The sequence below is a fragment of the Drosophila santomea genome, chromosome 3R (assembly GCF_016746245.2).
Source record: "Drosophila santomea strain STO CAGO 1482 chromosome 3R, Prin_Dsan_1.1, whole genome shotgun sequence".
In the NCBI taxonomy this organism is placed as follows: Eukaryota; Metazoa; Arthropoda; class Insecta; order Diptera; family Drosophilidae; genus Drosophila; species Drosophila santomea.
Window position 1 is genome coordinate 20,811,860 of NC_053019.2, and position 15,125 is coordinate 20,826,984.

Sequence of the window (15,125 nt, forward strand, 5' to 3'; positions counted from 1 at the left end):
GCCAGTGTGGGTGCCTTGGATAAACGAGTGACGCGGCACAACTCGAAAAGTCTGCACTTCAAAGATACTTTGGCATCGCATGCAGTCACGCAGTTACTCTATTATTCAGCAAACTGAAAGCAAATAAATGCGGTTTGTTTTTATTTTTATGTATTATAAATTATATTTCGTTACAAAAGTATAAGTAAGTATTTAAAACTATCGTATTCATTTTAGGAACAAGTATTGCTTATATTTCACTGTAAGCTCTTAGTAAATATTACTTAACTAACGAACTTGACTTTTAAATTAAATACCAGATTAACATTTTCAAATTGATTTAAAAGCAAGAGGGTTTCTATCTTATACTGCTGCACCAAACAATCTGAAGCGAACTCAAAATACACGATAGGAGTTCCGAAAAGTTAGAAACCAAACGGGTTGAACTTTAAATTAACTTTGGCTTTTCAACCGCAACCGAATGAAACGCAGAGCTGAAGCTCTTATACACTGCTGCTCCACTCTTTTGGCCGATTCGCCGCTCCTCTCCAGCTTTACGGAAGAGAAACTTGGCACATGGCCAGAAGTGCATTGATTGCTTCTTGAAACGGGTGGTGCTGGCTGGAGTGCGATGACGATGATGAGGTTCCCCGGTTGCCGGCGTCTGGCTGCTGTTCGGTTTTCCTTTTTTCGGGGGGTTCGTCTGGCGTTGCAACAGCTGTTGTTGCCGCATCGCGACAAAACACCCGCCACCCCAACTCCCCAAAAAAAATCATTATTGATTGCCTGTGCAAGTACCGGAGTACGTGCCCCAGGGTGGACTTTCATGGGGAGTCTAATAACATTTATATAAGTTAATAATCAGATATACCAATTAAAAGCCACACATTGAATAAATTACTCATACGACCTGTTAACCAAGCTAACTTATTTTTAAAGAGAACACGATTCCGCTTTCGGAGGCATCCAAATACTTTATTTTTAGGGTGAAAGTGAGATCCCAACAAAGGCATCCATTTTACTCAATAGCATTTTTGCATACTGACATGCCTTTCTTTGAAAATGTACTACTAAATAACCTTTCCTCAAAAAGTATTTTAAAAGATTAAATTTAAGATGTTCTTAGGAAATGGGGTAATTCTATCAAGCAAAAGGTCTAAAAGTGATAGTTTCAGAGAAAGTTCTATGAAATAGTCCACACTACGTATGCGTGATTTTCAACTCAGGTCCACTCTAACAAATATGCAAAGATTTTGCAGAACTGCTGCGCCATGAATGCATGTAGTGCATATATAAACATAAACATAGCCAATGTAAGGAATAGCTCTAATCGTGCTTCTCTTTCAGCACTTTTACTATTGTCACAACTGAGAAAAAAAAAACCAAAAATGCGACACTAGAATGGCTATGTAATTTATGGTGCCACATAGCATTGCATATACTTGTCGCAGACCATCAACTTCGTTTTCGGGGGTAATGCCACTTGAAACTGGCGCATTCATTATTGAGCGGGCAGACGGTCAGCCCCAAACTATGCAAATGAGGTAGGAAGGCAACAAGGCAGTCAAAGGGAGTCAAACCATTCAAACCGAAGGCTGTTTTACTCAAGTCTTGCATTTCACTTGCTCCCTCATTAATTATCTGTACGTCATCCCTTCCCGGAATTATAATACCTAAGATTTACAAATGTCTGCAGTATCAGTGTAGAATTACAACCGCCTGTTTACTTTGCACTTTCTACCAGCTCGCACCTCAGGAAGCCCCAAATATGAAGGTTAAGCTCTGCTAAATACCATGCCTGCCCGGAGAAATGAATGTTTAGACGTACTCTAATCCGGAAGCACTTCAAAACCAAACCCCCTTCAACGTGAGTTTCGTTGGCAGAATTAAAGTTGCAGTTTACGTCCTGGTTGCACATATTTACTTTACACAAAATATATATTGTTTAAAAGTTAATTATAATAGGTGGTTGGTTAGGTTAAGACTTTAGGCGATAAAATAACTTATTTCGATTCGGCCCTCCGAGTCGTTCGAACCCTTGCAGGTTGGCCAATAGTACATTTCTAGCTAGATTACACATCAAAGAGGTCAATGGCCAGACGGACAGATTTAATTGTAATCGAGAGCAACGAAATCAAAGCATCTGTACAGTCAAAGTGTAACTTACAAGGGCATAACAATATACAATTGACTTTCGAAATTATCAACTTGTTAAACAAATATCTATACACATATTCACACACTCAGCGTTAAAAATACATAACATATTTTGCGTAAGATTAAACAGTTCGCGCCAGCAGCAATAGTTAACAACTTTTACAATGGAAATTATGGGATTATTAACTTAAAATGGGTGTGGGGACAGACAGAAATTAGTAATTACGGATTATGCATATAAATAAGCGATGGCGCTAGTTACTAACGATACAAAATGTCACAAATACAAAAATAAAATAGTATTTTACTTTTACTCTTCTATTTCTCCCATCCTCTACCTAAAAGACTAATCCGCAATGGCCGAGTAGGGTAGACTGCTGTGCTTCGGCTTCGTCTTGTTGATGAACACCTTGATGGCGCCATTGAAATCGGCGCTGACCAACACATAACCACATCCCTTTTTGTGCTGCTCGACCAGTGGATCCGGCTGTGAACTGTGAGGCAACTGCAAGCAGAAAACATGTGTATTAGAAGTACTCCTAAAATAAAGAACAAGATTCAAATCGATTATCACCCACCCTCTCTATGGTGATATCATCCGCTTCGGGCTTGATGATAGCCTCTGGGTGTGGAGCGAATATGGCACAAGTGACCGTAGCATTGTGTGCTTTAATGCCTTCCCAGAAGTCGCTGCGATCACGGCGAACCTGCAGGTACAAAAAAAACAATCAATACAATTCTGTATTAAACAAAAGGTTTTGCGTCACCCACCGAGCTGAGTTTTGAGTAGTCGTGGTTTGTTTTCCAAATATAGATGCACTGATTCTCGGACCCGGCAATAATGTACTTTCCATCGTGGCTGAATGAGCCCTTGATTTGCGAGGACACATTTAAGTAGCCCTTGTATTTGCAGGACAAGTTCAAGTCCCTTAAATCGTAGAGGCGCACTCTGCTGTCGTTGGAGGTGACTAGAATCTTGTCCTCACCGGGCATCGGTTCAATGCCACTGATCTTGCGGCCAATGCGATTTTTACCCCTGGTGGAGCGCACATGAATCTGCGTGTGGTATTTAAGCTGATCCGTGTTATAAAATATGCAGCGGCCATCGTAACTCCCTACAACGGCAAACTGTCCATTCTGGCAGAAGTTGGCAGCCGTTATAAGCTTTGTCTGGCCATCTACCTCATTCCACAGTGCCACCTTTTTGTCGGGTATATTCCACAACCTTAGTTTGCCATCGAGGCTGCCACTCAAAAAGTAGCGATCATCGCGTGGATGGAACGCAATAGCGGTGACAAAATCAATATGCTGAAAACAGCAAAGGCACTCCTTTCTGGAAATGTGCCAGAGCCGCACAGTCTTGTCCATGCTGCTTGACAGTATGAAGTAATTCTTTGACCAGCTGACGTCCAGCAAATCGGAGGTGTGTCCATTGTAGGTGCAGAAGGGCTTTGGCATGAAGGGCCCCGCACATTTCTCTGCGGCCGTAGCCATGGCAATGGCTTCTTCCGCTGAATGCTGTGAGACGAGTGACTCTTGCGAGGGCGTAGGTGAGGATTTTTGGTCCGCATTGTATTTGTTGCGCATGTCCTAAAGTAAAAGAATGGGCATTAAAATGATGTATAAGCGAACGAATCAAACTTGGTTACCTGGAAAAACGGATAGGCATCTTTCAGAACCCAAATCCTTAACACCTTGTCCTGGCCAGCAGTGGCCAGGAGTCGTCCGCAGGAACTGAACTTCATGCACCACACGGCACTGGTATCTTCGCCACTCAAATCCTGGACGTGCTGCAGTTTGGTAAACTCATAGGGTCCCTTGTTGGACGAGGAAGCCTTGATTTTGATATTTTGCTCGGGATTCATTGCATCAATAATATCAGCCACATCCTCTTTGTGACGAGCATGCGACACTTCGGATGCAATCGACTTTGCCTTGTCCACCGTCTTTCGCATTGTGGTGCCAAAGAACCTCTTGATCCGGGCCGTTTTCTTTTTCAGTCGACTGTCCTCTTCCAATTCGAGTTCCTCTTCGTCGGGCTGCTGACCCTCGATGCTAGGCGGTATGCCAATCACACTCTCCTCATCGGACTCCTTCTGGATCACCTCCAGGTGGGAGGTCAGTTTAAGGATGTGCAGCGAGAGCGGGTTCCATCCCTCAGGCACTGGTGGTGAACGCATTTCCGAAAGCGGCATATTCTCTCCCGTGTCTAAATTTTTAACAGGAACTTGTTCAAGGATCTCAAAGTCGGTTAGCTGCTTGCCTGAGCTGGTCCGCGTACGCACATAAATGTTCATCTGCTTGAGCACATCTTCGTCACCAGCGGACTTCCGGCGCTCCTTATCATTGACACCGCGATAGAATCCGGGATAGCTACAGCAGAATAATAATTTTTGAAAAATGCATTTAATATAATACCAAAGGTAACTTACCGCGTTGAGCTTCCTAAACTGTTGGATCCAGTTCCCGCCAGCTTTGGTCGGTTCGCGCTTTCCATTAGCATTTTCTCAATGCGCTCGATTTCATCTTGGGACGGACCTTGCGCCTTGTTGCTCGCCTCGTCGCGTGGTTTGACCACATAACCTCCCTGGATGGCCTTAAACAGATTCAGACCCTGATTCGGATCAATGGAACTAGCGAAGATAGTAGTTCGTTAGTAACTTTAAACTAAAAAGAATTTAGTGTTGACTTACCTAACTCTCGCTGGTGCGGAGTTGCTTTTCGCTGAATTTGATGGGCTTGGCTTGGAGTGAACCGACGTGGAACTGCTGCCCAGAGATTGTGTGAGTTTTGGACCAGCAATGGTGACCGAAGAGACCACGGGACGCATATGAGTTGCTATTGTCGATGGCATGGAAGAAGATGCCGCCGAAGTCGAAGCCGAAGCCGAAACTGAAACAACTGTATTGGTGGAGGAGCAGGTCAGGGTGTTATTGGAGGCTGAACTAGTTGCATTATTAAGGGAGCTCTCAAATTCCATGACAAAGTCATTCTGGAGCTTTTGCTGCAGACCCTGCACACTCTTCACAGACCGGGTATCACTATCAGTGTCTTCGTTGTCCGCAGGAGGAAGACTATACTGATCTGAGGAACTGATGGAACAATTACGAGACTTCTTTTTTCTTCGCGGTGGCGCCACGGGTCCCGACGCGGTGATCGAATCAGTGGTTTTTGACTGGGCAAGCTTTGTGCTTGCTATCACATCCGGTTCCTGCAACACCATCGCGCCAACGGTAGAGGACTGCGCGGAGGGTGCGCCACTTGGAATCCCTGTCGTGGTGGCGGCCGCCTCCTTACCACTTTGCTGATGCTTGGGCGAAACCCTGGGCGTGCTCATACCGGAAGAGCTGTTTCCGACGCTCGGTGGAGTATTGGAGCTGGTAGACGATGTAGGTTGCGCCTGCTGTTGCTGCTGCGCCTGTTGCTTTTGCTGTTGCGCATTCATCGAAGCCAGGGACTCGCGATCTATGCTTATAGCTGGAAGCAAATGAATTGAGACAGTCAGTGGTTGCTGTGTTTTCTTGAAAATACTGATTTTTACTCACCAGATGGATCAATGCTGCCCGCCAAGATTCGGCCCACGCGACCCAGTGATGTCATGCTCTGTATGCTCATCGCATCGGTCTCAATGACCTTAAACGGATGCGTCGAACGGTTTGTGAAAATGCCATCCGTTGAGCTATTCTGTAAGATTAATTTAAATCATAAGTACACCTGGGTGAGCCGGGGAAACGGAAAGCTGAGCAAACAGGCTAGATTACAAAAAATGTATACCTGAGAATCAGGTGTGAGTGTATTTCCTGGATTATCATCTTCATCGTTTTGCATGCACTGACGTAGTTCGTGAAAGCGCTGTCTACCCAACTACATTTTTTATAACGTATGCATATTAACATTGGTCGAGATTCGAGTTTAAGTTGGTTTCCATTTTTAAGTTGGGTATTGTTTTTTATTCGTTGGAGTTACGAAATGAGGCGGAGAAAATATGAAAGTAAAGAACACAAATATGGACACAAAATTAAGGGGGTGATTTGGGTTTTGTTCATTAAATAGTGCTTTTGGGCTATTAAGAATGTTGCTTCTGAACTTTAGTACTTTGAAAACTAAAAATCACCCAATTCTAATTAAATGCAGTTCATCTGCCCAGGCTTATGAAAAATGAAACAAAAAATGAGACTATAAGATGGCATATGTGTAACTGCTAAGTAATCATGAACGAATTTTTTCAGTGAAGTGCAAAACGTGTGATAGGTCTAAATGCAGAACTTCGAAACCTGCCATTATCTTTACACCTTTAAATAAATGTGCCTTTGCCAACTAAGACTGACTGGGTGAACTCTATAAACCGTATCATATCAGTTTTTAATCAATTTCTTAGGTAGGCGACACAGTTTTTTAAATGTCGCCATGAGTAGTTGGCGGTGAATGGTAGGTACATTTATGATCAAAGATAAGTAAACGATAATAAAGACCTAAACATAAAAATATATTTGCTTTACCGAATGAACTTGGGTCCTAGCATTGTACATGTTACACATTAAATAACAATAAATGAAAAAACTACACATGACGATCACAGACGATGGAAACATCTAGCTTAGTGGATAGAGCTCAGTTTTTCCCCACTTTAAACATTCAACAATAAATTCAAGCCTCACATGGTAGTAAACCTTCTACAAATTACACCACCAGACATGTGAGCTGAAGGAGGGCTTTAACACATGAGAATGGTTTCCCAAGGCCACTGATGATGGATCGTTGCCCTAGTCGATGACATCATAACTGGGTCTAGCAAAACGGAAGGAAAGAGCACTTCATGTGGACCCCATTTACTTACAGGTCCTATCACGGGCTTGGGCTCAACAAAGACGCCCGCATCCTGCGGCTTTAGCCGCGCACCCAGGCTATTGGTGGGACTCCGGGTGGCGGGCGTTCCAGCGCCGATGGGTGTAGCATCGCTGTCGGAGGAGGCGGCGGCATTCACTCGCACGGCGGGCTCGGGAAAGATGAACTCCTGGGCTACCTCGGGCGGTAGCTTCCGACTGAAATGGCGATGAATTAGTTAAGCATTTAGATGGGGTAAGCCACAAGAACTCACCACAAAGTCGAATGACGGTTAGGCGTAGTGTCCTCGGCATCGAAAAACTCCTCTGAACTGTCCGAATCCGTTTCCAGCTTACTCATTTCGTGATTTGTGCGTCTGTGGTGGCTGTCGGCGTTATCTAACCACCCAATCGTATGCAAATTATCCACCAAATTACGATTTTCTCTCTGGTTTTTTTGTTATTGATTCCCTTTTGTTGCTGCGGCGCCCCACTGTCTATTGTTGTTGTTGCTGTGTTGTTTTCTACTCGTGTGACGTCACTCGCTGCCGCACTAGCGCTGAAGGCACTGCACTTAACATGTTGCTATCGCCTGCGTTTTATTAAACATAATTACACTGCTAATTTAGTTCTTAATCAATTGTTAATTGAGATTTTACGCTTGATACGCGTAAATACTAGTGGTGTCAAAGATGCAATAATGATTTCGATTGCGTCAAGTATGATTCATAAGCAATCGATTAGACTAGAGATGGGCAATTTGACGTGCGTATGTCGTGACACGAAAAGACGCTGACTCAAGGGCGCGCGTATTTAAAAGATTAATAACTGCATACCCCTTCCAAAGCTTTACAAATAAACGAGTATTCCGATTCTAAATCACATATATATGGGACAAATTTTTTATTTTAACCTCTCATTTTGGAAATAACGTACTCGAGGCAATAGCAGATTTCTACATATGTCGGAAGTCTACACTACATGCGAAATTTTACTTTGGTATTTGAATTTCGATTATAAGTAGTCATCCCTTTGGTATCAAAGATCCACACCATCGCTTGGATCTCTGCTAAGTTATAATACGGCAACTTTTCGATAATACGACATTGTGGAAATATTTGGCCACCACTAACGTAATGCACCATATTGCTTTGTTATTGTATTTTCCGCACGGCCCTCGAACATAGTAAACAAATGTATAAATGCAAGTGTTTTTGCCGAGCTTGTAACTTTTCGTGAAGCGACGCGCGGGGCGAAGACATCGACAGAAAGCCCACGATTCGAATTCCGCGGGGCCAAGCGTATGTTTAACTCTAGGGGAGCCCGGGCGCTATTAACGTGAATCCACGCAATTACTTCGCAGTAAAAAAACATTGGGTGCCAATGATCGCTACTACGCAATAGAAAAGTAATTTATCATACAATTTCGCCACTGCAAAAATCGAAAGTTTCGGGTTTTACTAACCGCAATAAAAGTGATAAGAGCACGTTAACCCGTTCCCGTTGCAGCTGCATAACGGTAAAAATAACTGCACTCCCAACCGATTTCACAGAAATCGGGTTTAAAGACAAAGTCTGGCATTTAATGGCAATCACTCGTGCCAAAGCCACTAAATGATTATGTGACAATTCGCTTTGTGGTGAAAGAGATGTGAATCCATTAAAACTTATAATAAATGTACATGTGTAGGTTCTAGAAGACTGAAAACATTAGTGTTTCATCATTTCAGCTGGTGTTGCTTATCAGTTATGTACGTTGTACATATGCATATGTTTTCCTGTACATCATTTCATTGTTTTATTGTGCGGTTTGAAATAAAAGCATCAGAGGCGTTTTCGAGAAATGTGGTGATGAGAAATATAATGTATTGTAGTCAAATTACCAACTTCCGCATAGATCTCTTGATATGCCGCATAACTAACCTAGTGTAAGATTATCATCCACACGTCACTAAGAGTGGCCATATTTGACTATTTGAGTTTCAGTAGTACTCAATCTAATCTCGAATCAGTGCTGAACACTAAATAATATGCGCGTATTGCGTTTTATCAGCGGTACACAATACAAAAACAAATGGACTAGACTTTGTTGAACAACAGTGCCATGATAACTTGTTTGGCAAACTGGTTTCGCGGCTTCAATCTTGTTTATTAACCATAATGTAGAATCGAAGGGTTTGCTTCTCAGTATGCTGCTTTATCAAATTTGAAGACATGTGATACCCAGTACTCAAATGTGGGTGTGAATATACATCACCCTAATCGAAACAAAGAACTTTCTTCGGTGTTTGAGGTGCTTTACAAGGGTGACAAATCTATTTATGACGAGTGCTGCAAAGCTAGAGCCCAATTATATATCGGGAAAGTACACAGTTTCCTTTTCCCGATCACGTATTCCTTGATATTCTTTGTTGATGAAAGTGCATGCACTTTCTCTATATCTGCTCGGGCACACTTCTTATCACCGAGAGCTTGTTCACTTGCCATGTCCCCTTTTTAGTGCAGCGTGCAAAATAATCTCGGCCATTTTTGTCTGATCCATTCAAAAGTAATGATTCACAAGTGATCAGCGAGTCAGCAACTCTATAAATTGAAACCCCCTAACTATATTTTCGATTCAATTCATCTATAAGAACGTGTGTAGAAGACGATTCCTCACCCACAACGAGCTCAGTTGGCGGCGCGATAACACACGACTTGTGGAGCTTGGAGCATAAATTTCCGCATTAGCAACGCTCAAGTGTGTTATACATACATAGTTTCTGGTATTGTGTTAACAGTTGGAGGTATACAAATAACGCGCATGCCACAAATCAACTTTAAATCGCAGAGGAATCTATTGTCCTCGAGTTTTTCAGCAAAATAGTGTCACATTATGTTCATGCATACTTGTGCGACTGGTGAATAGATTCGTGAATAACTATCTGAGTGAAATGAACAGGATACCCGGAATTAGTCCGCAAATTCGTACTGCCTTCTTTTTATTGAAGGCTCGCCCAAAAAGCACAGCAATACATAATGCAACAGCTAAATACATAATTCACAGCTATTGTGCCAAATTTGGATTATTTACTCAACTACTCAGACTATAAAACAAACTTGAGTGGCTTCCAAGTAGCGAATTTCGACTACTTTACTTGAAACCGGCTTTGAATCTTAATCTGTTGTTTTCAGAATCTCGCAAAGATTTAAAGGGCATAATATGCCATATACAGTAAAATAACAATAAAAGCGTGAAACAGTCATGGTTCACAGGGAGAGAATGCAGTACTAAATGATTCACTAGTTTATTCACTAGTTTGTACAGCCTCCTATCTGTAGTGTGTACAGATAGACCCGCCTACACGACGGCCGTAATTACACTACTTTTAAATCTAATCTAAATAAATAACTTTCTGATAGTTCAATGACAACAGCTACGAAAGATAAGAGCCATAGTTAAAGTATCGCCTTCGCCCTCACGGGATCGTTTTCGCATCGCTACTGGAGTTTGGAGGCATACTCATGGTTTTCTGTCGCGAATTCTTGGACATCACTCCATCGATTCCAAGTTCAATTCCCCAATACACATGCGTAGTATTGGCGCTTGGCAAAGCCGCCGAAATCGTGGCACTCCATTGTGCCAGCGCCATCGTAATCTTATCGCGGCAAAGTGAACAGTTTAAGCTGCATCGTGCACATCAAATCGGAAATCAAATGGAAACAAAGTATCTTGACGTGGGCGTTTCGAACCAGCGTCTCCTGGAAATTCGTTTAGTCTGTTTCTGCACACTGGGAGCGACGGTTATCGAGTTTGGAAACTACTCTTCGTCCAATTTACGATCTGTTCTGGTTGGTGTCAGTGATATAAGAATAGTTTATGGTCGAGAGAGCCCTGATTTACAAGTGCACACCTATAACAGTTTTATATAAAATCCCGAGTAGCAATCACATTCAAACTAAGCATATAACTGCGTCTAAATTGCTTATGAATTATAGAAAAAGCCAATTAACTATTGCTCGAACGCGAGCAAACAAAATTGGCAAAGATATAAATCATTTAAGTACCTGCATTTTCGATAAAGCCCACCAGGCTCGCTGTGATATGGCCAACAAGTTCTACGACAATTCTACGAACAATTTGATATTTTATTGGTTATAGTGAGGCAGGACACGCCTACTCTCATCCTGATGAGTTAGCTATCGGGCAATGGTCTTAGTTTGATTGACTGCTGTTCCCTATGAAGCCGCCTAGTCACACTTAAGTTGCCATGATTAAATTTTACAGAGACTCGCTTATCGAACCTGACAACAGGCGCAGTTGGGAGAATTTTCCCTGCCCCTTTATTGATTATGGCTGACATTGTCCATATCTAAAGGATTTTCGCATCACCTTCTGTCTGATACTGAGAACCGCATCATCTAGTTATTCAATGATTTTGTTGCCAGGTGGCGGATTTGGGGAAACAATTGCTACACTAGCTTTTCGTATCAAAATTTACGTGTGTGTCGCCATTTGTTAAACAATTAAAATAATATTTCCTATTCCAGCTGGGTCGAGTCATCGAACACGGCACATATTCCTCCGAAAGTCACTGCACATGAGCAGGAAGCAGTGACTACAGAATCCCACGTTCCAGCACAGAGCAGCACATAAGTAGCCGTAGCAAGGCAGTCGAAAATGACCACGAACAGCAGCTTCTTCGATGAACACATCGCTATGATATACTCCAACCTGATGGACCAGTACATGCCCGAGTATTTCAAAAGCTTTGAGTACACACCATGGGTATTCTCTCTGCTGGGATCGGTGGTCATTGGACTGAGTGGCATATTCCCGCTGATCATCATTCCCACGGAGGAGAAAATGGCTAAGGAGGGATACAATGATCGTAAGTCATTCACCTGCATGCGAAAGGTATTTCAATTTAAGCTCAATCACTTCTCACCCTCCAGCTGCAGAATCAAAACTCCTGCGAGTGCTTCTCAGTTTCGCGGTCGGCGGTCTGCTGGGCGATGTGTTCCTCCACCTGTTGCCAGAAGCCTGGGAAGGCGATAATCAAGGTGAGTTGCGGTGAAATCCTAGTTGTGAAATCATCTCTATAATACTGGCATTTCTTTATAGATCCTTCTAGTCACCCATCCCTGCGCTCGGGCCTTTGGGTCCTTTCCGGCATACTGATCTTCACAATCGTGGAGAAAATCTTCTCCGGCTATGCGAGCGCGGACGACGAGAATCCTCAGCCCAAGTGCGTGGAGATAGCCAACTGCCTGCTGCGTCGACATGGCGGCCAGCTACCAGATGGCGAAACCTCCGAGAGCTGTGGCGGCGCCTGCGATATCGAAGATGTGGGTAAAGTCTGTTTCCTGCGCGAGCAGGAACAGAAGTCGAAGGAAAAGAAGGAGCAGCCAAAGAAAGTGGCTGGGTATCTAAACCTTTTGGCCAACTCAATTGACAATTTCACCCACGGTCTAGCCGTGGCTGGATCCTTTTTGGTGTCCTTCAGGCACGGAATCCTAGCGACATTCGCCATATTGCGTAAGTACTCATAGAAATACCAACGCATATGATAGAATCTAAGTTATATTCCTCCTACAGTTCATGAAATTCCGCACGAGGTGGGGGATTTCGCAATCCTGCTTCGATCTGGATTCAGTCGCTGGGACGCCGCGCGTGCGCAGCTCCTCACGGCGGGAGCTGGCCTCCTCGGTGCTCTGGTAGCCATCGGAGGCTCCGGCGTAACATCGGCCATGGGTAAGCTTAACTGGGCTCTCCGGGTGACAAACAAGTGAACTTATCTTTACATTTACAGAGGCACGTACTTCGTGGATTATGCCGTTCACTGCCGGCGGCTTTCTGCACATTGCTCTGGTCACAGTATTACCTGATCTCTTGAAGGAGGAGGAGCGCAAGGAGTCCATCAAGCAGCTGCTGGCACTGATATTTGGCATTGCGTTAATGGCCGTGATGACCATGCTATTCGAACACTAGGAACTTTAGCTGACAGCAGTATAAGAAGAAAATTGAAACCAGACAGTTTATAGTTTGCTCTAAGATTGTCCCTGGCAGTTTTAAAAATTTTCATGAATTTGTTGTACTTTATGGGATTCAACTCCTGTCTGCGTTATGTAATTATAGCCAATATGAATGATATTTAAACTATTGTTAATGATTACGTATTACTGTATCATACTTATGAAACGAAAATTCAATAGACATTTAAGGGAGAGTCCTTTGCTCTCCACTATCTACGAACATTCGTATCTTCTATCTGGATTTTATTTGGAGGAACACCACTATTTGGGATCCCATTTCTTTGTCAGCAGGCAAATTACAGAAAGAATAAATCAGAAAAATGCACTTCCTATAAAAAACAAGTTGTTTTATTCCGTTTTTCTTTGCAAATCATGTCTTGCAAGCTTATCTAGTGCCTTTATTTCTTAGACTTGATCTTCTTAAGGTAGAATTCCAACTCCTTGCCTTCCAAAATGTAGCCGTCGGAGCGACCGCATTGTCCGGGGCGGGAAGAAATGCAAGCTGAAAGGGAAAAGAACAAGGAATTAGAATGGGGCTCCCAGGTAAATGGAAAAGTAAGCATGATAAGTGGTTTGATCAGAGTAACTATGACAAGCCGAATCACACCCAACAGGCTTGCATCTCTCTTAAAACAAGATCGACACAATAAAGTAGTTGGATCGCTAAGGATTTTACATCACTATAACAAGCTTATTGGCAATTATAATCAATAAAGAATACACACCCAAGATGCGGCCGGAGGTGAACTGATCCTCGAGGGCCTGCTCGACCTTGCCGTACTTCTGGCGCTCCAGGTACTTCTTCATAACCTTTTCGCTGCGCTTCTTGGTCAGCACGTCGTTCTCGTCCTCCTTCTGGGCGTGCTTGGGGTTACGCTTGCGTCCCAGGGGCAGCACGTAGTGCGCCTCGTACCACTGACGGAAAGGCGTGGCATCGATGACCACGATGCTGTTCTTCACCAGGGTCTTGGTACGCACCAGCTCGTTGTTGGAGGCGTTGTACACCACATCGGCGATACGGGTCTTGCGCGCCACTCCCTCGGAGGCCCAGGCAAAGTTTCCGGTTTCCAGACGGAGAGCACGGAGCTTGGTGTTTCCACCACGAGTGCGCACAGAGTGCACGCGTCCGGAGCCAAGCTAAAAGAAAAGAGTTCTTGGTTAGTCCGGGCATACAGTATGTATGGAGGACCTTTATGCAGGGAACGAAATAAATCAGTAGTCCGAACATAAAGCTTTTCAATCATCAAGAAGAGTGCTCGAGAGCACAATTGCAGTTGACACGCGTTAACATCATTTTATATTGCATTGGCATACTAAGACCGGTTATCTCATACTTATTGCAGTTAAATACATCATAGTACAATAGTATTGAATAGTATTGAAGTATATCGATTATTGAAAACACCATATCTCAAACATACAACATATCGCCATGTGTGTAGCTCACTATGGTTAGATAAAAACACTGAAAATGTGCTGGGTTCCCAAGCACACCTTTAGCACCGAACACTAACCCTTAGTCGAAGTATGAGAAACTGGACCCTGGCATCCGAATACACATTCAGATTCAGATTATCCGGAGATTATCCTTACCTTGGTGTTGGCGGCGGGGCGTCCCAACTCGAACTTGCGCTTCTTGCGGAGCGACTTGCGCTTGCCTCCGGTTGCCCGGCGTTTGTGTGCACTATCGCGGCTAATACCTGGTAATTGATAAATAAGAGCAAGTTAGAACAAGTCACACGGAAAAGTCGAAAGAAAAATCAAGAACATGGGCACGTTTAGGGGCGCACTCAAAAGAGCCGCACCAAGTTAAATTCACTGATATTTCTTTAAATTCACACATTCCCCGTTGCTTTTCGCTCGATGCGGTTGTAAACGTACTTTGTGCGCACTTTCATGGTGTTTGCGAGCCGTATTCAGCCCATTTTCTTGATATTTCGACGCAAATTGCGGGAGTCGACTTACCCATGTTCGAGTAAAAAGCGAGAAAGAAAGGAAAAGACACGCACAGCACCTCGTGTCAAAAAAGTAGGGTTATCTTTTTGACAGTTGCCGCGGTTGGGCAACGCTGCGCTGTTAGCGCGCGCATTACAGTACACTCGGTGCTGTTGCATAAATTCAAATATTATTTTGTAGCAACTAGATTAAGTT

The 15,125-nt window shown here is 43.5% G+C and overlaps 3 protein-coding genes and 1 non-coding gene across 9 annotated transcripts; 1 reads left to right on the plus strand and 3 right to left on the minus strand.

The window, feature by feature from the left end:
• Window positions 1–1,883: 1,883 nt before the first annotated feature.
• On the minus strand, window positions 1,884–7,667 carry LOC120451608 (WD repeat-containing protein 44). 2 transcript variants are annotated; one of them, XM_039635441.2, is made up of 10 exons: window positions 7,235–7,667; window positions 6,974–7,178; window positions 5,911–6,000; window positions 5,682–5,820; window positions 4,830–5,613; window positions 4,569–4,769; window positions 3,786–4,509; window positions 2,908–3,726; window positions 2,715–2,843; window positions 1,884–2,641 (listed from the first exon to the last, which is right to left on the minus strand). In XM_039635441.2, exons 1-10 carry the CDS (start codon window positions 7,318–7,320, stop codon window positions 2,483–2,485), a joined length of 3,336 nt encoding a protein of 1,111 aa, XP_039491375.1. In that variant the 5' UTR covers window positions 7,321–7,667; the 3' UTR covers window positions 1,884–2,482. The 2 variants fall into 2 exon arrangements, with proteins under 2 accessions (XP_039491375.1, XP_039491376.1); XM_039635442.2 differs by lacking the exon at window positions 5,911–6,000.
• Window positions 7,668–8,108: 441 nt separating this feature from the next.
• Window positions 8,109–13,194, plus strand: LOC120451816 (zinc transporter ZIP13 homolog). Of its 5 annotated transcripts, none has more exons than XM_039635779.2 (6): window positions 8,109–8,478; window positions 11,490–11,830; window positions 11,895–12,002; window positions 12,064–12,477; window positions 12,538–12,693; window positions 12,752–13,194. In XM_039635779.2, exons 2-6 carry the CDS (start codon window positions 11,620–11,622, stop codon window positions 12,928–12,930), a joined length of 1,068 nt encoding a protein of 355 aa, XP_039491713.1. In that variant the 5' UTR covers window positions 8,109–8,478; window positions 11,490–11,619; the 3' UTR covers window positions 12,931–13,194. The 5 variants fall into 5 exon arrangements, with proteins under 5 accessions (XP_039491713.1, XP_039491718.1, XP_039491716.1 ...); XM_039635784.2 differs by having other exon boundaries at window positions 8,109–8,367; XM_039635782.1 differs by lacking the exon at window positions 8,109–8,478 and adding an exon at window positions 9,641–9,745.
• A 106-nt stretch (window positions 13,195–13,300) lies between these two features.
• LOC120451817 (40S ribosomal protein S8) lies at window positions 13,301–15,034 on the minus strand. Its single transcript, XM_039635785.1, has 4 exons — window positions 14,940–15,034; window positions 14,568–14,674; window positions 13,700–14,111; window positions 13,301–13,476 (listed from the first exon to the last, which is right to left on the minus strand). Exons 1-4 carry the CDS (start codon window positions 14,941–14,943, stop codon window positions 13,373–13,375), a joined length of 627 nt encoding a protein of 208 aa, XP_039491719.1. The 5' UTR covers window positions 14,944–15,034; the 3' UTR covers window positions 13,301–13,372.
• On the minus strand, window positions 13,550–13,595 carry LOC120454730. The gene has a single exon (XR_005616662.1). It is a non-coding gene; the product is annotated as a small nucleolar RNA R442 (small nucleolar RNA).
• Window positions 15,035–15,125: the final 91 nt, after the last annotated feature.